The 24,656-nt window shown below is 42.3% G+C and overlaps 1 protein-coding gene across 7 annotated transcripts in view; it reads right to left on the bottom strand.

The window, feature by feature from the left end:
• Positions 1–24,656, bottom strand: part of fam184ab (family with sequence similarity 184 member Ab) — a 99,477-nt gene that overhangs the window by 51,620 nt on the left and 23,201 nt on the right. For all 7 annotated transcript variants that reach the window (XM_078399599.1, XM_078399601.1, XM_078399602.1 and 4 more), the window contains exons 2-5: positions 11,270–12,118; positions 10,235–10,370; positions 3,804–3,985; positions 1,602–1,799 (exon numbers count right to left, since the gene is read on the bottom strand). In XM_078399599.1, the coding sequence (XP_078255725.1) occupies positions 1,602–1,799; positions 3,804–3,985; positions 10,235–10,370; positions 11,270–12,118 (1,365 nt within the window). The remainder of the gene's footprint in view (positions 1–1,601; positions 1,800–3,803; positions 3,986–10,234; positions 10,371–11,269; positions 12,119–24,656) is intronic.

Genomic DNA, 24,656 nt, shown 5'->3' with positions numbered 1-24,656 from the left:
CGTCCGCCTCTGCAAGAGTTTCGTGTCCCTCGGCAGCGCTTCGACCACATTCATGTAGACATCGTGGGGCCGCTGCCGCCGTCCCGGGGCATGACCCACCTCTTCACTGTGGTAGATCGCTTCACGCGGTGGCCGGAGGCCATTCCGCTGGCAGACACCTCGACGGCCACCTGCGCGCGGGCCTTGGCGGCGCACTGGATCGCCCGGTTCGGGGTGCCACTGGACATTACATCCGACCGGGGGCCACAGTTCACTTCGGAACTGTGGTCGGCCATGGCAAGACTCTTTGGTGTCAGCCTACACCACACTACGGCGTACCATCCACAGTCGAACGGGTTGGTGGAACGCTTTCACCGCCAGCTGAAAGCTGCCCTGAAGGCTCGGCTCACGGGCCCAGACTGGGTGGACGCCCTGCCGTGGGTTTTGCTGGGGATCCGCACCGCACCCAAGGAGGACTTGGCCTCCTCCTCCGCCGAGTTGGTGTACGGGGCCCCCTTGACGGTCCCCGGGGAGTTCATCCCACCAGTGCACGGTCGAGTGGAGCAGCCTTCTGACGCCCTGCAACGTCTTCGGCAGACGGTGGGCAGGCTGGCACCTGTGCCCACATCACGTCATGGGACATTCCAGCCACACGTCCCTGCCGCTCTGGAGGACTGCCAGTTTGTGTTCCTGCGCAGGGACGCACACCGATCACTTCTCCAGCGGCCGTACGAGGGCCCCTTCCGGGTCCTACAACACGGCTCGGCCACATTCGTTCTGGACATGGGGGGTCGCAGAGAGACTGTTTCGATCGCACGGCTGAAGCCGGCACACGTGGACATTGATCGGCCGGTGCCGGTTGCACAGCCCCGCCCGCGCGGTCGCCCCCCGTCCAAGCTACCCCCTCCAGTGTCTGCTACGACCCCTCCACCTGTCGGTCAGTCGCCGGTCCCTGCGCCGGTCATGGTGCGCACCCGGGCTGGTCGCCTCGTGCGCCCTCCTGTCCGTTTTGTACCTCCGGTTCTTGGGGGGGGTCCTGTGGCGGATCAGGCCACTCCTCGGGTCAGCCCCCTTGTTACGTGACGGACAGGTGAAAGGGGTTAAAAGCGAGACCAAGGGGAGGCGTGGATCATCCCTTGGAGAACTTCGCTGTGGGCACCAGCTCACAGCCTAATAAAGAATATAACTAAACCTTGCCTGGCGTCTTGCCTTTTCTCTGGCCTCCGCCAGGCCACTACAACGCCATCGTTAACCGTTTTGGCTGTAGTTCAAGAACAAACAAACAAACAAACGAGAGTTTTAGTATACAGATTCCTAAAATGTTGCCATGCTTGTCATCTTTCTAAGGAAGGACTGTAGATTAGCTTGCTTTTTGTTTTTTTCCCCAGCTATTTCATGAATATTGATCATTTCGGCAACCATCCCCACCTCACATCCCCTTCCTTCCCTATCCTTATTTGCTACATTACAACATTTACGTGTGCAATACGACTGAGGGTTGAGATAGCTCGGGAGCATATGCTGATGATGGCAGCTTAGAATTTTTTTTAATTCATACTTGTCACGGATGTCAGTGCTACATGCCACTGATTCAAAATTCTGGGACAATAATTTCCACCTACCATTTGCAATTTTTGCTTTTCTCTTTCACTTGTTACTTGAACAGATTCTAATGCAGCTTCATGTTTTTCAGATGATTCCTCCATATTCTTCTTGAAGGTCTCCTTTAGATATTTGGTTTCCCCTTCATGCTTGTGGTGCAGGTTTGTTATCTCCTCTTCATAATATTGCATTTGCATTTCTTTTTCTTCATTTAAGGACTGCAATTAAAATATTTAATGACAAATTTAATAGCAAGCATTAAATCTTGCAGGGTTTAAGAAGTTAGCAATGGAATACAATTTTTATATCAGTTAGATTTTCATTGGACATTACAAGGACGCAAATGGATTCATTCATACTTTAAGGAAGTCACCTTTTGTAATATTCTCTTATGGCCTCAAGCATACAAGGATCAAAAAAATATTCAGATTTAATTATATTATGAATTGGCGGTTGCAATTTGGAATGGACTAATTGTCAGTAGTATTATTTGAAGCAAGATTATGGTTGCCACTCTGGGACGAGCTGAAGGACAACAATGGACATTTCCCATGTCTTCATTACCTCCTTTTCTTAAATGTTGCTTTTGGTCTAACCTCTGAAGTTATTCATAGAATTCCAATCTTTGACATCTTCACTTTATTTCTGATTAGATTGTATAAAGCAAGTTTGCATTAATTTTGTGTTTATACATTTTTCAGTTAACTACTATTTTCCTTATTATTTTTTCTTAACAATCAAGCTCTTCTCATCCAACCAAGTTATTTACTGTCAATCCAACAGCTCTAACATGTATTTTTCCCATTTTTTATATTTGCCCCCAAAAAATCTTTAACTCAGATTGCTTGCTTCATCTGCTTGGATATTCAGAACAAAAACTGGAAGTGTATTCTCTTCTTAGGCAGTCTCTGAAGCTTGAGGGTGATTGCTTCCATTCTACTGTTAGGGTAATGTGGCTATGCAGGATCTGCAGACTGCATTGCCTGGAGGAGCAGGTGGGTGGAAAGTTGCCCATTCTTTCAGATGTTTGTGTATATTATCATTTTATCCCATCATGAAGGTACTCGGATACTAGATGTTCCTTCTCCATTTTGAGTGACATGGGTCATGATTCATATAAGTCACTGAGAATGTTACAATTTTTCAAGATGACCTTAAACATATACTGAATCATTTTCTTTGTCCTCCTGGAAATCTCTTACTGGAACAGGTCTTGGAATACACTGTTTGTTCAAAGTTTCTGGTCTCTAACTGACATGCAGATGATATGGCCCATCCACTGGACAGGACTAATTCAAAGTCTTAAGGCAGGGAATATTGGCCACGGAGAGGATACTGGTAAAGGTGAGCCAATCCTGCCAGGTAATTGGGAAGATTTTGCAAGCAGCATAATAATTGGATATCTTTTGAGTTTCAAACTGCTCAAAGTATTTCCAAATTGAACATTTGCCTCAACATCTTAATAACTGATCTGTGACACATTTCCCACATTGTTACTAATTGAAAAGCTTGAGACAACATTCCAACAGATGCAAATACTGTATAGGAAGGAACTGCAGATGCTGGTTTACACTGAAAATAGATACAAAATCCTGGAGTAACCAGCTATTATCGAACGTTACTATTCTAAATTTGTATAGTGTTGAAGACCTTTCTTTTGCATTTCATGTGGAATTTTCCCTTTGGATTTCCTTTTCTTTTCACAGAATCAGCTTGACATTTATAACTTCATTAAAAAATTTAACTGTATCATTGGGATTTCACCATGTGCTAGCTGCACATAGCAGCAAGAAGAATATAATTTGCACCCAAGGTCATAGATCAATTTAGTGACATAGTCTTTGGTTTACAAGGGAGAGGATTTGTCAAATTGTCAATAATTTCATTTAAGAGATATCTATAGAATGTCCATGGATACATATCAAACTCACCATTTTGGGGCAGGAAGTGAAGATTTATTTTAAATGATATTGGAAAATATAGATTATAATGGCTCAACAGTCTTCTTATGATTAATATGAAATACATTTTGCTTTGTTAGCAATGCAAAATGACAAAGGGAAACTATTTTCTTAGGAATAGAAATTCAACTTTCCAAGTATTAAGCAGCAGTATCAATCAATTTAAGCTTTGTGTTTTGCACTGCTTCCATTTATTTCCAAACTAGCAACATTTCTTTCATGTTAGAATTAAACATCTCAAAAAATAAAATAAAATACAACCTTTTCAATGGCCATTACTTGTTGTCTCTGTTGTTCATCCAAGGTCTGCTTGCCATTTTGCAAGATATTCCTTTCCTCTTCAAGGTGGGATAATTTCTCCTTTAATCTGCAGTGCTGCGACTCCAGTTCTTGGATTGTAGCTTCTTGGGTCATTTGAGTGGCTTGAAGTGTTCCAATATGACCTACATACAGCACAATGCATTTTTATAATTGCTCCTTGAGTATTTATAATCTCTCCAATATCATAACTATTATCATACAATTCTGTCCTTGGACTAGTGGTCGCACTGCCATCTGAGTTAAAAGATTTTGACTGATTGAAGACTTGTTTCAAAACATGCTGTAGTTGTGAACAAATCGTTAAATCAAAGCATCACCAACCTTCAGAGCTGCAAGCTATCAATTCTATGATACAAGAACGATTTTTCAGTAGTTTTGACCAGTAGCTGTTTCTCAACTAATAAGATGAACACGGTTTAATTTTTACTATTATCTTTCTATGTGTGGCAAATTGATTGCTATATTTTATTATGAATACAAAGTGCTTGTAAAGTAATTTGAGACAACAAGAGGTCAAAATAATGCTGTACAAATATATTTCTTAATTACACAGAAGGACACAAAGTGCAAGAGTTACTGAGCAGCATCTCTGGAGAACATGGATAGTTGACGTTTCGGGTCAAGACTTTTCTTCAGACTTCATGCCTACTTTGAAGAAGTTCTCCTCTTCTCTTACTCCGGCACTTTGTGTCCTTTGTGTAGTAACCAGCATCTGCAGTTTTTTTTCTAAATTTTGAATGTTCCACTGCAAAAATCCCCTCAAGGTATGCCCACTTTGAAGAAGTTCTCCTCCTCCCTCACTCCAGAGATGCTGCCTGACTTGCTGAGTTACTTGAGTACATTGTGTCCTTTTGTGCATTAACTCGCAGTTCTTTGTTTCTACTACTTGTCCCTTAAATTAAATGTACAGTCTCAACAAAAAAACGTAGAACAAAAAAATGGCCTCCGTGCCAAAACCACTGCAATACATATTGGCAACATTAATGTAGGAAAAAGTCCCGAGGTATAATTAGATATATTGGTGCAGCGGTAGAGTTGCTGCCTTACAGCGAATGCAACGCCGGAGACCCGGGTTCGATCCCGACTACGGGTGCTGTCTGTATGGAGTTTGTACGTTCTCCCCGTGACCTGCGTGGGTTTTCGCCGGGATCTTCGGTTTCCTCCCACACTTCAAAGACGTACAGGTATTGGCTTGTTAAATGTAAAAATTGTCCCTAGAGGGTATAGGATTGTGTTAATGTGCGGGGATCGCTGGTCAGCGCGGATCTGGTGGGCCGTGCAGTTGGGACTTCTATAGGTGGGACATGTGGGCAAGTTAGGCCAAAGAGCCTGTATTTCACGCAGTATGAATCTATGACTCTATAAGTGACCAAGAGGACAGATGAGGGGAGGGTGACATATTTAGGAGGCATATGTTGTAGTTACATAAGACATTGATGAGGTCATATTTAGAGTATTGTGTTCAGTTCTGGGCACCATGTTACAGGAAAGATGTTGGAAATGATACAGAGAGGATTTATGAGCATGTTGCCAGGACTGGAGGGTCTGAGCAGGTTGGGACTCTATTCCTTGGAGTGCAGGAGGATGAGGGGTGATCTTATAGAAGTGTATAAAATCATGAGGAATAGATTGGGCAGATGCACAGAGTCTCTTGCCCAGAGTCGAGGAATCGAAAACCAGAGGACACAGGTTTATGGTGAAGGGGGAAAGATTTAATAGGAATCTGAAGGGTAACTTTTAAGGGTGGTGGGTGCATGGAACGAGCTGCCAGATGAGGTATGTGTAAGAAGGAACTGCAGATGCTGGTTTAAATCGAAGATAGACACAAAAACCTGGAGTAACTCTGCGGGACAGGCAGCATTTCTGGAGAGAAGGAATGGGTGACATTTCGGGTCAAGACCCTCATTCAGACTGGTTAGGTATGCGTCTGCAGTCTGCGTTTGGTCCCGCCAATGTATAAGAGTCCACATCTTGAACAACGGATACAGTAGATGAGGTTGGAGGAGGTGCAACTGAACCTCTGCCTAACCTGAAAGGATTGTCGGGGTCCCTGGACAGAGTCGAGGGAGGAGGTATAGCGACAGGTGTTGCATCTTCTGTGGTTGCAGAAGAAGGTACCCATGGAGGGGGTGGTTTGGGTGGGAAGGGCTGAGTTAACCAGGGAGTTGCGGAGGGAACAGTCTCTGCGGAAGGCGGAAAAGAGATGGGAAAATGAGGCTAGTGGTGGGATCCCGTTGTAGGTGGTGGAAATTTTGTAGGATTATGTGTTGCATGCGACGGCTGATGGGGTGGAAGGTAAGGACTAGGGGGACTCTATCTCAGTTGTGTCTAGGGGGAGGGGGAGCAAGGGCGGAACTGCAGGTTATTGAGGAGACATGAGTGAGGGCCTCATCTATGATGGGAGAGGGGAACCCCAGTTCCCTAAAGAATGAGGACATCTCCGATGTTCTAGTATGGAAACCTCATCTTGGGTGCAGATGCGGCGTCGGAGGAGGAATTGGGAGTAGGGAATAGAGTCTTCAGAGCTGCAAGAAGAAGTGGGAAGAAGTGTAGTCGAGATAGTTGCCGGAGTCATCTATCACAAGTCCCACAACATTCTCGACTACACTTCTTCCCGCAGTTTTCAGCTCAGTGGTATGAATATTGATTTCTCTCACTTCAGGTAGCCCCGGCATTCCCTCTCTCTCTATCCCTCCCCCACCCAATTCGCAGTAGCTTCTCATTTTCACCCTACAAACAGCCTGTTTCCTTTATCATTGTTACTTTTATGCATATCTTTCATTCATTGTTCCTTATCTCTCCCCATCATAGTTTATATCTTCTGTTTCCCTTGAACCAGTCTGAAGAAGGGTCCCGAACCAAAACGACACGATAGTGGCACGATAGCGCAGCGGTAGAGTTGCTGCTTTACAGCGAATGCAGCGCCGGAGACTCAGGTTCGATCCTGACTACGGGTGCTGCACTGTAAGGAGTTTGTACGTTCTCCCCGTGACCTGCGTGGGTTTTCTCCGAGATCTTCGGTTTCCTCCCACACTCCAAAGACGTACAGGTATGTAGGTTAATTGGCTGGGTAAATGTAAAAATAAAAAAAATTAAAAAAATTGTCCCTAGTGGGTGTAGGATAGTGTTAATGTATGGGGATAGCTGGGCGGCACGGACTTGGAGGGCCGAAAAGGCCTGTTTCCGGCTGTATATATATGATATGACACCCATTCCTTCTCTCCAGATGCTTCCTGTCCTGCAGAGTTACTCCAGCTTTTTGTACCAGAGGAGGTAGTTGAGGCAGGGACTATTGCAACATTTAAGAAACAATTAGGCAAGTACATAGATTGGATAACAGGTTTGGAGGGATATAGGCCAACGCAGGCCGTTGGGACTAGTGTAGATGGAACATGTTGGTTGGTGTGGGCAAGTTGGGCCAAAGGACCTGCTTCCACCCTGTATGACTCTAAGTGTTGTTGAACAGTGAAACCTTGGGGTAAAGCACATAATTTCCTGAAACAAAGGTAGATAGGGTGGTGAGGAAAGCATATGAGTTCTTATACACAATCAGCTGAGACTTTGAGTATGGGACATATGATCCTTCTACAGATTCCACCTTCCCCAGAAACCACCCCAATGATTCAGGAAACTTAATCTCATTTATCATTTTTTACTGTTTTACTGTTGTATACACACGTCAGTTGGGCCACATTTGGAGTATCATGTGGAGTATAGTATGGTGGCAGTTCTGATCACCAAGCTACAGAAGAGACACAATTGAACGTCAGAGGTGCAGAAAAGATTAACGAGAAGGTTACCCTCGATTGGAAGGGTTGAGTTATACAGAGAGATTGGATAGCCTGGGTCTATATTCCCTGGAGCATAGGCAGCAGAGAAGTGGCATGATAAAGGTATATAAAATTATGAGATGCAAAGATAGGATAATAGCCAATAATCTATTTCTTAGTGTAAAGGTATCTAAAATTCTAGGGCATGGGTTTAAAGTGACAGGAAGAATTTTTAAAGATGTGAGGACAATTTTTTTAAATACAAAGAGTAGCTGTTACCTGGAATGAGTTGGTGATGATGTCAGAAATCGCAAGATTCAGATTTACAACTTTGAAGAAGCGTCTTGCCAAGTACTTGAATATGTAGGGCATAGAGGGATATGACATTAGTGCAGGTAAGTGGGATTAATAGGCTTGATTGTTAGCAAAGAAGCAGTGGCCTAAATAGCCATTTTTGTATGCTGTACTGCTCTATAATTATAAAGCTGAAGTAAAAGTGAAAGAGGAGGAAAATAAAATTAATATGCGTACTGGCGATGGACTAATTATATACATACTAATAGTTTTCACAAATTGAAGGACAGTGAAGGTCCACATTTTTTGTGTTTTTGCTGCAAATCAGCTGAAGAAGAGAAGGGATCAGCAATACTTCTTAGGCCCCCTCGGTCATGGTTGACCATGGGTGATGCATCCTAGTTGGCTGCTTGCTCCACACCTCGGCTAGAGCAGCGTCACTTGTGGCTGAAGAGACCAATGCGGGAGTGACAGTCTCTGTCGCAAAGGTCACATTTGTGTGTGGTCTCTGGTTTGTTGAAGTTGCTGCGCTCCTTACTGCGTGCCCTCTTTTCTGCCGTTGCATTCATCAGCAATAATCATGCATGGAAATAGATGGTTTATGTAGTTTGAAACTCTGTTACTAAATAAATTGCTCGCAATGCAAACCATTTGCCATTTAGTGAGTTGGTCATGCCTCAGGCACAGAAAGTGAGGAAATGTGCGACCACCAGGAAGGGCAGTAATGGCAAGCAGGTGGAGCAGAAGTCACCTGTAGTCATTTCCCTCTCAAACAGGCATACCATATTAAGTACGGTGATGGGGGATGGCTTCCCGGGGAAAAATAGCAGCAACACTGTTGTTGGTGGCTCCAAAGAACACTTTGCTGCACACATGGGAAGAAATAAGACTGGAAGCCCAATTAGGGAGCTCTATTGTTCGGGGGGGGGGGGGGGCAGATAGATGTCTTGTGATCGCAAATGAGACTGGAGGAAGGATTGAGGCTTCCCTGGTGCTAGGGTCAAGGGTGGCTTGGAGTGGATGCAGGACATTTTGAAGGGGGAGGGTGAACAGCCAGTGGTGTCAATACATATTGGTACCATCTATATAGGAAGAAGGGATAAGATCCAACAATACGTTTAGGGAGTAGGTAGATGTTTAAAGAGCAAAGATTGTAATCTCTAGATTGCTTCCAATGCAATGAGCTAGTGGGTATAGGAAAAGAGATGTAGGTTAGATGAATGCATGGCTGAAAAAATGATAGATGAGATTAAGTTTCCTGAATCAATGGGGGTGGTTTCTGGGGAAGGTGGAATCTGTAGAAGGATCATATGAACGTAAATCAGAAGAGGGCCAACATCTCAGTGAGTGCTATTTTCTGGTGCTATTGAGGATAGTTTAAACTGAGTTGGCAAGGGAAAGGAAATCAGACTAGATATCCGCATGAAGAGCTGCAGTTACCTGGAGGAGAACAAATTAGTAAATACAGTTTGCAAACTTGAAGGATAAATACCCATAAAGGAAATTCAAATCCAAATTGCATCTATGTTAATGCAAAGAGTTTACCTTGTAAGGTAGAAGAACTGAAAGGTTGAATTAATATATAGGACTATAATATTGTTACCATCACCTACACATGGCAAGACTAGCAACTCAATATACTGGGATACAGAATTTTCAGCCAAGACAGTGAGGATATAAAAGTGGAGGTGGTATTGTAATGTTAGTCAAGGAATATTACTTCAGCATTGAGGGTGCATATCCAAGACAGCTTCTCAAATAAGGCCATTTCTTTTTAGAGATTATGAACAAAAAGGGTGTTGTTACGTTACTGGGGGTGCATTACAGACCTACTGTCAACAGGAGATATGTAGACAAATAGCAGAGACAGTAAATATTTTACAGAGGTCAATGGCAATAAAGTTAGAAGTGAAGCAACTGTTAAGTCGATTGTCATTTGTAAAACTATGAGCTGATTTCAATATTCTTAATTTTGACTTCATGTTAAATTAAGTATCAAAATGCTTCTATTTTAAATTGTATCACTCAAACAGTGATACATATTAGTGATTATGTGAACATTTAACAAATGGGGTGAAACTAAAGATAGACGGACCGGACCGGGAGACCGCTGAGAACTAAGTGAGACTTAGTTTGGGGGGGGGAACGAAGAAGGATGAGTACTTTTTGTACCTTTGTTGGCATATTTATCGTGACTTGTGAACTTCGTATGCAAAAGCAAGGAATTTCTCTGTACCTAGGGACCCCAGTAAAAGTGACAATAGAGTATCATCATTATAAAGTATCAACGTCATCAGATAAACCTACTTGATTTCAGTTGCAATTCTGTAGATTGTTGTTGAATAAGGTCTTTACAAACAACCAGTTCATTTTCTAACTGTTTTTGATTTATAAGGGTATCATTATCTTTCTGTTGGTCCTCTTTCAGCTGTTCTTGAAGCATCTGAAAGAAAACATGACATTTTTATTAAATAAATCACTTTTCCACTTTCCCTGCCCGTCAGCCGCGCCTGCGCTGTAATACCTCCATGTTCGACGTCACAATGGGAACCCAACAGCCGCCCGGCCAATGAGGGTCGAGGGTCGAGGGCGGGGTGGGATCTGACCAATGGGAGCTCGGAGGGGGGGTGGGACCCGCCCAAGTAGCAGGAGTGGCGGTCAATGAGAGGAGGTGAGGAGAGCAGAAGAGGCGGGACCGGAAGGAGGGGAGGGGACGGGACCCGCACGAATGACGGGAGCAGCGGCTAAGGAGTGGTGGGGGAGTGGAGCAGAAGAGGTGGGACCGGAAGGAGGCGGAGAGGGAGGTTCCCGTTCCCCAATGAAGAGAGGAACCGCGGGGGATAAGGGGGGGTTGAGGGGGGATGGAGTGGGTGGGTAGGTGAGGGGGGGAGGGGGGACAAAGGGTGTTGAGGGGGGATGGAGTGGGGGAGTGGGTGAAGGGTGGGGGGGAGGGGAGGAAGGGGGATAAGGGGGGGTTGAGGGGGGATGGAGTGGGTGAGTGGGGGGAAGGGGAGAGTGGGAAGTGGGGAAGGGGAGGCTGCTAGGCCAATGCAGGAGAGGTTTGGACCCAATGGGTCTTCAGCAGCTAGTTATTTCTAAGTGCAGAAATCTTACCATTTTTTAATATATTTGAAAACCTGTTAAAAATACCTCCCAATATTTACAGAAGACAAGAATCTGCCTTGAATCTGAATTAACAGTAATGACAGAACTACTAGTTTTAGCACAGAAAATATTTCATTGATCAGACGAATGAGCTTAATCTTCAATAAAAAAAATATTTCTGATAAAACGTGTTATAATTAACTTTGTTGTCATTTAAAAAAAATCTGTAGTTCTTACCTGGACATGACTTTCTGCTTTGTTTAATGCTTCATGAAGCTGTTCATATTTATTCCTCAGCTGATTGCCATCCTCCTGAGAGATCTGCAATTCTGCCTGCAGCTTCTCAAGTGCTGTTCTCAAAGCAGTCTCTTGGACATGAAACTCCATTTTTAACTGAGACTCCCTCTGCTTACATTGCACACTTTCTGAAACCTGTTGAGATTTTTTAATAGCTTCAATTTCATGTTCATAAAAGGCCCGGGTTTTGCTCAATTTAACTTCAAATTCATCCACTATTTTTTGTTTCTCAAGTGCAAGTGCTTCAGTTTTGTTCTTTACAGATATCAGTTCAGTTCTAAGCATTTGCTGCAATTTCTCCTGTTGTTTATCTGAAGTTTCCTTCTGACTCTGAGAAGACTTTAAGAGATTCTGAAGTTCTAGCTTATGAGCTGCACGCAATTCTTCCAGAGTTTCTTGTTTATCCAGATCAAATTGGGACTCTAACCGCATAAATTCTTGTAGTTTATCTTCAAAACTATCCTTAATTTCTTGAATATTCCTGGACATAATCACAACACCTTGCATTTGTTGAGTCTCTAAAACAAGATGTGTATCTTCAACCTGCTGCTTATAGGCATCAAATGCTGCAAGTGCTTGTTTTTTCATCTGCTCATGTTGTTCCAGAGATTCTTCCAACAACTGAATTTTCTTTCGGAATTCTACTTCCTCGTTAATTTTCTCCTTATAGTAAAGAATTTTCTCTTTTGTTTCATCAAAGATTTGTTGAATATCCTCCTCATGGGCCTCCTTGAGTGCCTGGATAGCAGCCTCGTGTTCATCATTTTTAGTGTTTAAAGCATAAATCACCTGCAAAAAAAATGATTACATACATTTATAAAGTTCATGGTTTAGACAGTATTTCTTGAGAAAAAAGGATTTGTTGTCTTAGTCGTCAGAATATTATTCAATGCAATATGTTTTGTATAAGAATACTACAGCTCTTGATTGCCCTTTATAAATAACTTAAAGAAGCTTGCCTCAGCTGTAAATTTGCAACCTCATTTAGACTCACCCGTACCTCCTCCCCTCTCAAAACTCATATCATTCATGATTATAAACAATCTATATTGTGAGTGCCTTATCAATAAAAATGACTGAACCTACAGTACTGCCATAAAATCTAAACATGACTTCTCTAATCTCATTATGAAAGAAATATGCAATCATTGGCTAGACTACTTAAGGTGCATCTCTTAAGTGGTCTCTGGTGTGGCCTATCAATTAGTGTTATTACAATTATTGCAAAGTCAGCCAGCTGCTGTGTAAATTATTTTTGTGACTTTCACATTAAAATTGACCAAGGTCTATGTCATAGCATGTTGTGAAGAATTAGCAGTACTCTGCGTGAACATATAAAAACAGACTGAGATGGAAGTGATACAAAACAAGTCTTTAATGCTACACAGCTAAATTGACAATAATCTAAAATAAAAAATAAATCATGCAGTCAGACCACTGCTTGACACAACCTTCAGGTCATATATTACATGGTTATGATCTCTGGAAATATCAATGCCCAGATCAATTTACTGCTTTCTGAACTTTGAGCTTTACCCAGGTTGGCCTGATTCAGGTTGAATTCAAAAGGGGAAAAAAGGGTCACCTATAGGGTTGCCAACTGTCCCGTATTAGCCGGGACATCCCGCATTTTGGGCTAAATTGGCTTGTCCTGTACGGGACCGCCCTTGTCCCTTATTAGGCCCGGGGGCGCTGTAGGCCCGGATGCTGTAGGAAGAAAACTGCAGATGCTGGTTAAAATCTGTGCCTACCTGTTCCGGACAGTGTATGTCGGGACAGTGTAGGCCTTGAGGCCCGGGCGCCGCCTAACGGAGGTTGTGTAGCAACCTGCCTCCCGGCCCACTCTGTCCCTCCCCCACCCTAGAAATCAAACTAGTTTCACTGTCATTCTGTTGAGTTTCACTGTCTGTATAACTCGTCATCACCTACCCCATAGCCAACAATGAACTCTTGTGGGCGCTACTTTTCCTTGATCATCGTTGCTTTTTGCATATCTTTCATTCATTTGTTCCATATCCCTCTATATTGTCATCTATACTTCTCGTTTCCCTTTCCCCAGGCTCTCAGTCTAAAGAAGGGTCTCGACCCGAAACATCACCAATACCTTTGCTCCAGAAATGCTGCCTGACCCGCTGAGTTAGTCCAGCTTTTCTGTGTCTATCTTCATTAAGAACTCCCCTCTTTAGTTTACATTGTTCTCTCTGTACTACTCTGGCTTTTTTTCTTCTACTTCTTATAACCATGTCCCTCACACTTTCATTACGTGATTTTTCCCCCTCAATTATTCTCTCAGCGCTCACAGGTTTTAGAGAGTTCCATGCCCTGGGGTGCTGTCCTTCTTAGTCAGTCAGCAATCATGAGGCAAGTTCCAAATACAAAGAGAAGGCCAGAGTATCAGGCAAGTATTTTTTTTCCAAGCCATGAGAGCAAAGTACAATGTATGGGGATTTGAGCACAGAGAAGCCATTTGAAGCAAAAAAACAGCTTCAGATTCCAGTATCTGCAAACTCTTGTGTCTCCACAGGGACAATTTCTTTTCTACTGCCAGTACCAGCACTTGCAAGACCTAGCGGTCCATTGACGTTGGCATACATTCAAAGCAGAAGATGCTGGAGGCTGATTTGCAAGATGCTGTCAAATATGCCATGGCATCGTAACTATGTGGTGAAGGCAATGGATGGTAAAATGATAAATAGATATAGTCATGGAGATCGCTTTAAACAGAGTATTCAATCTGGTATGGTCGAGCACCCGTAACATATATATAACTGAACTTTAATTTTACATCAATGCCACTGACAGTGATGATACTGCTGCCATTGAATGTCATAATGTGTGACTACTCAGTGAAGCAGCTGAAATAAATTGCGCTAAAGATGATGCATGAGAAACTCCTACAGCAACATCCTAAAGGCATTGAGCTGTTGATTATTTACATCTAAATAAAAAATACAATTCACAAAGATTTAAAATTCACCTTTCAACCTCAGCCTTGAAGGATGAAAAGAGGATATCCCTTTATATATTTGTCAAAAGAATTTCTAAAAGATATATTTCTAAATAAACAGTTCAATGGGCCTACCCACAACCTGCATTGAGTGCATACAGGGTATACTTGCAATACTTGTTAGTGCTGCCTGTCTGCAAAAAGCATTTTATTAAAATCAATGCTAGAGCATTAATGAAAATGAGAGATACATTGTGGGAACCCTTAATTTCACACAAATTATCCTACCTTATTTCAAGATGTATTTGTTTTACTCAGCGTAAAAGTGAAGGTTGTCAATTATGATTTTTTGATACATCTTCTCAGTCAGAAAGAGCACCACACATTTGATAATGTCAATGCATGAGAGCATTTTCACGGTAACTGACGTTACAAATGCACACATTTTTCCTTCTTAATTCTATTGTAGCTAAGTAATTAAGAATGATTGGGGTATCTCTTCAGTATGGTTATAAGAGTTATTTATATTGAAGGAATCATTGGTAGGTTTTTCACCATAACCATATTTCTTCTCTAGCTGTGAGTACAAACGGTGACTGACAAATGGTGACTGACATTACGCAGAAAGGACACAAAAAAACTAAGTGCAGAATCATTTTCTGATATCTCATGTCCCTGAAATGTTGGAATGATGAGTTTTATGTGGCAGTATTATTGGGTGTGCAAGATAAGAAGACATTTAGCCACTTTAATTTTAAGTTTTTACCACTTTAATGTGAACATGTCTTTAACGGACATTATGTAACTGACACTACATTGCCTTTTGCCATACAGTTTTCTTAGAACTTAATTGTGTGTGTAAGAAGATAAAAACATGCAAAAACAACCATAGTATTTAACAATGTTAAAACATAAAATGTCTGTTACAGATTGACATTCATGAATTTACTGTCTTGAATTCTTAACAAGTACTCCAGGGATACTTAATGCACCTTTCAAATGAAGAACATCTCTTGTTATGTTTGCCCAGCTGTAATAGTTTTACGTTGAGCTATTAAAAGAGAAGTCTTCACGTGCGTTGACTACTGTTGGTGCTGGAAGTTTTCTCATGATTTTGTCTCGGTGGGAGAAGATAATATCTTCATTTTGGGGCCATTTCCAAAACTTGCCAGTTGGTACCATGACAGACACTTGATACTCTGATCCCACAACCTTTCTCACTTCCCCAGGATAGAATATACCATCATACTCCACCTCCACCCAGTCACCATCTTTAAAATCTGATTCCCGTGTTGATGAATACACATCGATGCTGATAGACCTGGTTGCTTCCCGTCCACCCCCTGGCTAGTGGTGCTGGTTGCTGCCTTTCCACCCCAGCTAGTGGAGCTGGTTCCTGCTTTTCCACCCCGGCTAGTGCAACTGGTAGCTGCCTGTCCACCCTGGCTAGTGGATCTGGTTCCCACCTGTCTATCCTGACCAGTGGAGTTGGTTGCTGCCTGTCCACTTAGGCTAGTGGAGCTGGCTGCTGCCTGTCCACAGTGGCTGATGAAGTGACTGATGCCTTTTCATCAGTCACAGCAATGTAGTGGACCGTTGACATACCAGTGATTTTCAGTGCATTTGTGAAGACCCTTGACACTTCCACCAATTCCATCAATCAAGCCCTATCCGTGGCTTGTAGCAAAGAAATGCCAGTCAAGCTTCTTGCCATGCTTTACTGCAAGTGCTACTAATGCTGCAGCGATGAAGCGGTTTTTAAATTGTGATGATGGACCATCAGACCAAAAAGACACTCGACTCACTTCAGCAGGAAGATCTTCAAGCGCCTTGTCAATCAATGTAAGGTACAATTGTCTCCTTTGTGTGTACCAAGTTGTCAGAAATGATGGCACCTGCCATGCTGCTAACGTAAATATGCTGACCTGGGTCTGTCGCCAATGGAAGCTTTGTATTTCATCTTGCTGTACGCACGTATAATTCTCTGCAAAATCTACCTGAATGAGGACATGCAGCGGATCATACATTGGAGATGTTGTTAGGTCTTTCATCTCTTTCCAGACCTGTGATTGGCATCTTTGAACATAGCTATGCTCTAAGAAACGTGGAACGAGATCAGTGATGTACTGATGTAGTTCATGAGATGTGCCTTCTTCTTTACATTTGTTGAGCCTACCATGGTCATCAGCTCTCCATACACACCAACGTGTCATGACAGCATCCTTCATGGGGTACCAAGTTTTGAATCCGTTACCATCTTTGCATTGTTCACACTCATTGAGCTTACAGGTTTTGGATCCAGTACAGAATATGGTGTCTACAAACTGATGATTGTACATGGAAACAGAAACATCAACTTTGTTCAAGGCATTTATTGCCATTGAGAAATTTTCGTGATAAAGACAAAGGCACAAGTTATGCGGCAACTTTTTGCTCAGCAACACATGTTGTGGGCACAACCGAGTAAACTTGGTCTTTCCAACTCTGGCATCAGGATATTCTTCTTTGAACAGACCATAGGTCTCCCTGATTGATGATGTCAGGTGCCTGATCTGCTTCTTTTCTTTGGTTACATCTTCATTTCTCACAGTTATAACATCTTTTCTTCCTCGAGCTTGTCTGCTGACATCATCGCTCATAAAAATTCTCAATGAGCTTGATCGTGTCGTCAGACAATGCAGACCTTGTGGAGGGCAATGGAGGACTGTACTGGTAACTCATCATCTTTTGTCAGATGAGATTCATACAATGTGTGTATTATTGCCTCCTTTCGACGTGGTGCTTGGGAGAGCTCTTTGGGCTCTTGCCAATGCTTTCTTCAGGGCTGGCACTAATTGTACCCCTTGAAAGTGGTACAGAGAATTGCCGCCCTCCAGTGAGAGGATGAAGTGAAAGGATGAGGCCAATTCTTTTAATAAAAAGCTATGTATAATAACTGACGTTACTCTGTGGTAATTGACATTACGGTAACTGAAGTTACACATTTGAATGAGTCCATCAAGACTTAAGGGTATCTTTATTACACATAATTTTAGGCTGGAAAGAAAGGGCTTTGGCCACAGAGCAAGAGTACCAGGCAGCATTAAATATATCAACATTACTGTAAAAAGGAATTAAAAATATGTTTCTGGTAACTGACGTTGCATCATTCTGGGTAAATCAATTCAAGGTTTTGTTTAGATCAATAAATGAAATCAGCAAATTTTTGCTTTTTTGATTTGATGAAGTGTTAATCAAATATACTGAACCATGTGAAAGATAATTAATCAGATAAATGGGCTTACAGCAATACAAAAAGCAGATTGTATGTCAATGCATTGTTTTATACTATCAGATTATGTGCATAATTTGGCAGGCATCTTGGAAATCCAAACGGCCGCCATTGGCAAAAAGAATTTCGATTTTGAAAGCTTCAACTTATGTACTTTTCACCTAAAGGAGGCATTTGACCCAAATGGCAATTTCAAATTTTGGCATCGGTGTCCCACGTTTCATGAAAATGCCCATGGGCAAAATACAGAAATAGACCATTTTTAAGTTACTTGCATAGTACTGGCATACTAGCATTGTACTTTTGATTGAGGAGTTTGATGGGTTCTGGTAGGTGGGGGATTAAAATTGGACTTAGTTATGATACCCTCCATTTTAGTGATGTTTTCAGAATTTTTCTCAATCATTCTTAGCATATCAAGAGGGACAGTCTGTTCACAGACAAAATAGTCATTCTCTGAAGAAACCGGCAAAAAAAAGATGGGAACTGCAGGTATGAATTGCATGATCTCCTAATATCATAGAATTTTACATGGTTGAAAAGGAGCTTAATCAACCAACTTCATCTGTGACAGCTTTTTGTCATGCAATTCTGTCAGTTCCATTTCCCTCTTTCCCCATAGGCCTGCCAATTATATTCTCACATATTAAATACAGTTAGGATTATTTTAGTTAGCAATGACTATCTTGTACATTATAAATGTAACTAGGAAGTGTATTATTATTTCTTTGCTTTTATATTAATCAAGATTGTGTAATTATCAAGTAACATCAAGTGTGATTATCCATGCAGCTCTTAAAGATTTAAAATGAAGCTACACAATAAAAAAATGCCTTAATTAAGACAGAAAGTAAAAAGCAAATTAGTGGATAAAAATAGTCAGGTTTGGATCTATAAATCTTTTCTTATTCCTGATATAAATAAACTCATATAGAAAGTTTATCTTGAACAAATCATGAGACTACCAGTGGTGCTAGTCAAAGAACAGCAGCAAACTTCATAATTTTCAGAGGACTTGGTAAGATTGTTTCAAAGCTATCGGAATTGTCATGAGCCACCATCATTAAAGGAGCTTTCAAAGGGAAACATAATACAGTAAGAATGGATGAAAACGTGAAAATGTTGGTCGGGTTATACGTTAACAAGTTTTAAATTATTGGATGATGTGAGAAGAAATTGTTGTCAGATTAGGTAAAGGGGAAGTGCAACGAGACCTGGGTGTCCTTGTACACCAGTCATTGAAAGTAAGCGTGCAGGTACAGCAGGCAGTGAAGAAAGCTAATGGCATGTTGGCCTTCATTATGAGAGGATTTGAGTATAGGAGTAAAGAGGTCCTTCTGCAGTTGTTTAGGGCCCTGGTGAGATCACATCTTGAGTATTGTGTGCAGTTTTGGTCTCCTAATTTGTGGAAGGACATCCTTGCTATTGAGGAAGTGCATCATAGGTTCATGAGGTTAATCACCCGGATGGCAGGACTGACATATGAGGAAAGATTGGAAAGACTGGGCTTGTATTTACTGGAGTTTAGAAGGATGAGAGGGGATCTTATAGAGATGTATAAAATTATAAAAGGACTGGACAAGCTAGATGCAGGAAAAATGTTCCCAATGTTGGGGGAGTCCAGAACCCCAGAGGATGAAAGAGGGAAAAGTAGTGAGGCTCATATAAAGTATGTTGCTACCTTGACTACACTTCTTCCCACCCTGTCTCCTGTTAAAAAAGTCTATCCCCTACTCTCAATTCCTCCGTCTACGCCGCATCTGCGCCCCGGATGAGATGTTTCACACCAGGGCATCAGAGATGTCCTCATTCTTTAGGAAACGGGGCTTCCCCTCTTCCATTATAGATGAGGCTCTCACTAGGGCCTCCTCCATATCCCGCAGCTCCGCCTGTGCTCCCCCTCTCCCCATTCGTAACAAGGATAGAGTCCCCCCTGTCCTCACCTTCAACCCCATCAGCCAGCGTATACAACAAATTATCCTCCAACATTTCCATCACCTCCAACGGGATCCCACTACTGGCCACATCTTCCCATCTCCTCCCCTTTCTGCTTTCCGCAGAGACCGTTCCCTCCGTAACTCTCTGGTCCACTTGTCCCTTCCCACCCAAACTGCCCCCTCCTCAGGTACTTTCCCCTGCAACCGCAGGAAATGCAATACATGTCCCTTTACCTCCCCCCTCGACTCCATCCAAGGACCCAAACAGTCTTTCCAGGTGAGGCAGAGGTTCACCTGCACCTCTTCCAACCTCATCTATTGTACCCTGTTCCAGATGTCAACTTCTCTGCGTCGGCGAAACCAAACGCAGGCTCGGTGATTGTTTCACTCAACACCATCACTCAGTCCGCCTTAACCAACATGTTCTCCCGGTGGCTCAGCACTTCAACTCCCCCTCCCACTCCCAGTCTGACCTTTCTGGCATGAGCCTTCTCCATTGTCATAGTGAGGCCCACCGCTAATTGGAGGAACAGCATCTCATATTTCGCTTGGGCAGCTTACGCCCCAGTGGTATGAACATTGATTTCTCTAACTATAGATAGCTCCTCTGTCCCTCTCTTTCCCTCCCCCTTCCCAGTTCTCCTACTGTCTTCCTGTCTCCAACTACATCCTTTCTTTGTTCCGCCCCCTCCCCTGACATCAGTCTGAAGAAGGGTCTCGACCCGAAACATCACTCATTCCTTCTCTCCTGAGATGATGCCTGACCCGCTGAGTTACTCCAGCATTTTGTGATAACCTCATATTAAGTATAGTGTGCATAGTTCAATGATGTTTGCTCTGTACAGTGTTTACAGGCCTGTTATGCTGTTTCAAATAAGAATTTCATAGTTCCATTGTCAGTACATTACCATTGAACTCTTGATTCTAAAGATGCATGGGATTCATGGTGATTTGATCGTATCAATTCAGAACGGACTTACTCATAAAAGACAGTTTGTGATTATATAAATGAGTTGGACATAAATGTAGATGGGCTAGTTAGTAACATTACAGACGCCACCAAAATTGTTGTGGTTGCGACAGTGAGGAAAGATGTCAAAGGATACAGCGGGATACAGATTATCTACAGAATGGGCCGTGAAATGGTACATGGTGTTTAATACGAGCAAATATGAGATGTTGCACTTTGGAAGGTCAAATGTAAGGGAAGGTAAATGGTTAATGACTAGACCTTTTACAGCACTGATGTACAGAGGGATCTTGAGTTCAAGACCATAGCTCCCTGAAAATGTCGATGTTTGGTATGCTCGCCTTCATTGGTTTGGGCACTGAGTATAAGAATCAGGAGTCACAGTTCTTTAAGACTTTGGTTAGGCCGCATTGAAAGTATTGCGTGCAGTTCTGGTCACCCCCTTACAGGAAGGATCTGGAGACTTTGTAGAGTGTGCAGAAGAGGTTTACCAGAATGCTGCCTAGGTTAGGGGGTATTAGGAGAGGTTGGACAAACTTGGTTTGTCTTTCCTGCAATGTTGGAGTTACAGAGACATGATAGAACTATATAAAATTATGAGAGGCACAGATAGGGTTGACAGTCAGAGGCTATTTCCCAGGGTGGAAATGTCAAAGACTATAAGGGCATAACTTTAAAGTATGAAGAGATAAATTTAAAGGAGATAGGTGGGGCAAGTTCTTTACACAGAGGGTGGATAGGCATGTGGATATGCAGGGAATGGACAGATGTGAATAATATGCAAGAGAAGACATTAGCTCAGACCGCCCAACATTTGAGTTTACAAATTCAAAATTTTGATGTCCAAAATTCAGAATTTTACATCAAAATTTATAATATGGCGCGTAATGCAACTTTTCAGCAAAAAAAAGTATGCACGCCAAATGCACAAACGCGTTCATGTGTGAAAAACGACTATTATTTCCAACAGTCTGTAGTTCTTGGACTGCATGTGCAATGTCAGGCCTATCATGAGTATATTTTGCTATTTATAGAAAGGTTATTGAACAGAGATACTTTTTGCAACACAAAGAAAAAATTGTTTTGTTTTGTTTTTTCTATTTTGCTTTTTCCTTACACATCCCAATTGAATATTGGTTAAAAGAACAATGGTCATAAAATGTATGACTAAGTTATGAAGAAAGAGTTGATATATGTGACTCGACTAAGCATACGGAAGTACTTGTTGAAGTAAATTCGTACATTAATTGATAATCAGCCCAAAAAGGTGGTAATTAACTTTTCTGCTGTGTTTTATATTTTAACCCAGTCTTAATTAATTAATATAGTTATATAATCTTGCACTTAAATTTAATATTTACTCATTACAGTTCCACCACTGATTTTCTGGCACTCTTGGTTCCAGAGCTTTGCTGGTTTATCCAGCTGGCCAAGGAAGACGGCTATGGGGATAGATATGCTGGCTGCAGGTTGGGCTGGAGTTCCAAAGCCCCGGCCGCAGGTTGCAAATTCAACCCACCGAAAGGCCATGGAAGTCCCGATGAGGTCGAGATTGGCTGCCTTGCCCAGCCTAGGTGCCACATTTTTGGGGAGACTTCCAGGGCACGGGGGGATTTCTTGCGGATCCCCTAGCAACCTCGAGCGGCCAAATTGACAAATTGCAATTACCGACTGTTTTGCGGAAAAATGTGAAGCAAAATCGGAATGGCGGAAATGAAATAAGAAAGCGGAAACTATCCGCCAAATTCAGAAGGGTTGGGAGGGTGTTAGTTTATCTTGGCATCATGTTTGGCACAGAATTGTGGGTCTAAGGGCCTATTCCTATGCTGTTTTATGTGTTATGTTCAAAAGGAACCAAAATTAATTATAATGCCAATTAAAAAGCTTTTTTCTTTGCATTTTCATTCCCTCATAAATATTAACTTTCAAAATAGATAAGCTTTAGTGATGCAAGCTTTTTCTAAGTGACAATATTTTGAGACATATACAAAAAGCTGGGGACAAATCTATTTGCTACGGGTGCGTAACATTTGAAGAGAATATCTCAACACTGAAGTTAAAATCTGTTTGAAAAGTATCAAATTCATAAGAAAACCAGGTATCTTCAACACCCAGTCAGTATGTGCCATAAAGTGAAACCCAATCATGTTTACTGCCAAAGACATTAAACCACTCAACGAAGCAAATGCTGTGGAAGCCTCAGAATTTGATTATCATTACAATCCAGCCTCAAGGAACTGCTATCTCAGCCTCAGATCCAAGCAGACAACTGTGTTTGATGAAACGGAAAATAAGAATGTTTTGTGCTACTCGTTTTCAACTCAACATGTAGGCAAACATGTGATCGGCAATGTAGCATATTAACAGACTAGCAAAGGTTAATATTTAGAAATTGAAATAACAATAGGTCAAATTAAAATTGTACCTTAAAACACAATGAGTAGCATCTGCCTGTCAAAAAAATACCATGGATTGTCCGGACTACATTTTGTTGCAGATTGATTAGTAGGACTGGATGTTACCCTAAGGTTTGCACTACAATTGACTGGTGTTGTTCTTGGGGGTGACCATGTTGCGACCATTCAGACACATCTTCAGTTGTGTACCTCAATGTCACTGGGTGTTTCGGCCTTTTATCACAAGACATCCTCAGTCGAGGCAGGCCCACCGCAGGGTGGTCAGACTTGGGTGTGTGTCTATTGGTGAGCCTCTAGATGGTCACATGGCAGCCCAGACAGAATCTCTTCTTTTCAGCCACAGCCAGTGACTGCTCCATTCGGCGGCATTGGCAAGTTCTTTGATTGCCCTCCTTTGGGCCTGCCCTCCGACTCCTACTTCCCTCAGGAGCCTTGCGGTGGAACTGGCTACAAAGCCACTGCACCCCACCTCCACTGGACGCACCCCTACACTCCAACCTCGCTCCTCTGCCTCTACTGCAAGGTTGGAATATCTCAGCCTTTTCCTTTCATATGCCTCGTCCACAGCCTCCTCCCAGGGGACCGTCAGCTCAAGGATGAAAACATGCCGACAGGAGTTGGACCAGAGGACAAGGTCTGGTCGCAGGTTGGTAGCTGCGATTTCAACTGGAGTAGAGTGATCTACAATGGCTGCAAAGGGATGGATCAGACATTGTTTTTCCATATACAGGTGACTTCACGTTATGGCTGTTTGGGTTACAGAAATTCACCCTTACAGAATTTAGAAATCGCTACCCAAAAATTTGAGATACAGAATAAAATATGCTCTTCCAGATATTATGTGAAAGTAAATGAACACAATTTTTATTTTCACTCATGTTTCTTGCTGCATGCGCAGATGACACAATCTTGTGATACAGATCATTTATTAGGAATGCAATCTCCCGGCCCTGCTAACATGTAACGTGTGGCTGTTTGTATTAAGGTCACCATGTCTGGTAGCCAACTCCAAAAAGTATTTGCCCCTATGGGCTGGATTGCATAGCAAAATAGTGCTTCAACTATTAAAAGCCTGGGCTGGGTGTCAATCTGAATATGACTCTGGATAACTACTCTTCAAAACGGATTAGTGGCATTGGAGGAGATATGCTGTAGGTTCATCAGAATGATATCAGGGTTTAACGTATTAAGTGATGAGGACAGGTTTTTGAAGCTCGAATTGTATTCTGTCAATTACAGAATGCTCATGGATGACCTGCCCGAATTTCTAAAAGTAACAAAATGTTGGATATCATAGATACTTTACTGTAATAAGGAATCCAAAACAAACATACACTATATAAAGACAAACATCTTTCATAAATGGTAATTAACATTTGCAACACACTGTGGCGGGCAAGAACAATCTCCAATACCAAATAATCCAATCAATATATTTACATGACATGATCCGTGAGCCGTCCCACATCAATATCCTTGGGGTGGGGTGTATCACGATTGGAAATGTCAATGGACCAGCTACACACATATTGCTGTTGCAAGGAGGAGATCTGATAGCTGGCTATCATGCTGTGACTGACTCACTTGCCGACTCCTCAATATCTTTCCACCATCTGCGAAACAGAAGTCAGGTATCTAATGGCATATTTTCCACTTACCTGGCTGAGTTAAGCGCTAACAGCACTTGAGCAGCTTGATACCATCCAGGTCAAAGCAACTTTCTTGTTTGCCACACAATCAAAATATACTAAAGATTAACTCAATCAATAATAGTACATACTGCAG

The sequence above is a fragment of the Rhinoraja longicauda genome, chromosome 5 (genome assembly GCF_053455715.1).
Source record: "Rhinoraja longicauda isolate Sanriku21f chromosome 5, sRhiLon1.1, whole genome shotgun sequence".
Lineage (NCBI taxonomy): Eukaryota > Metazoa > Chordata > Chondrichthyes > Rajiformes > Arhynchobatidae > Rhinoraja > Rhinoraja longicauda.
The sequence above is the reverse complement of the archived record's forward strand: the minus strand, read 5'-3'. Positions and strand labels throughout refer to the sequence as shown.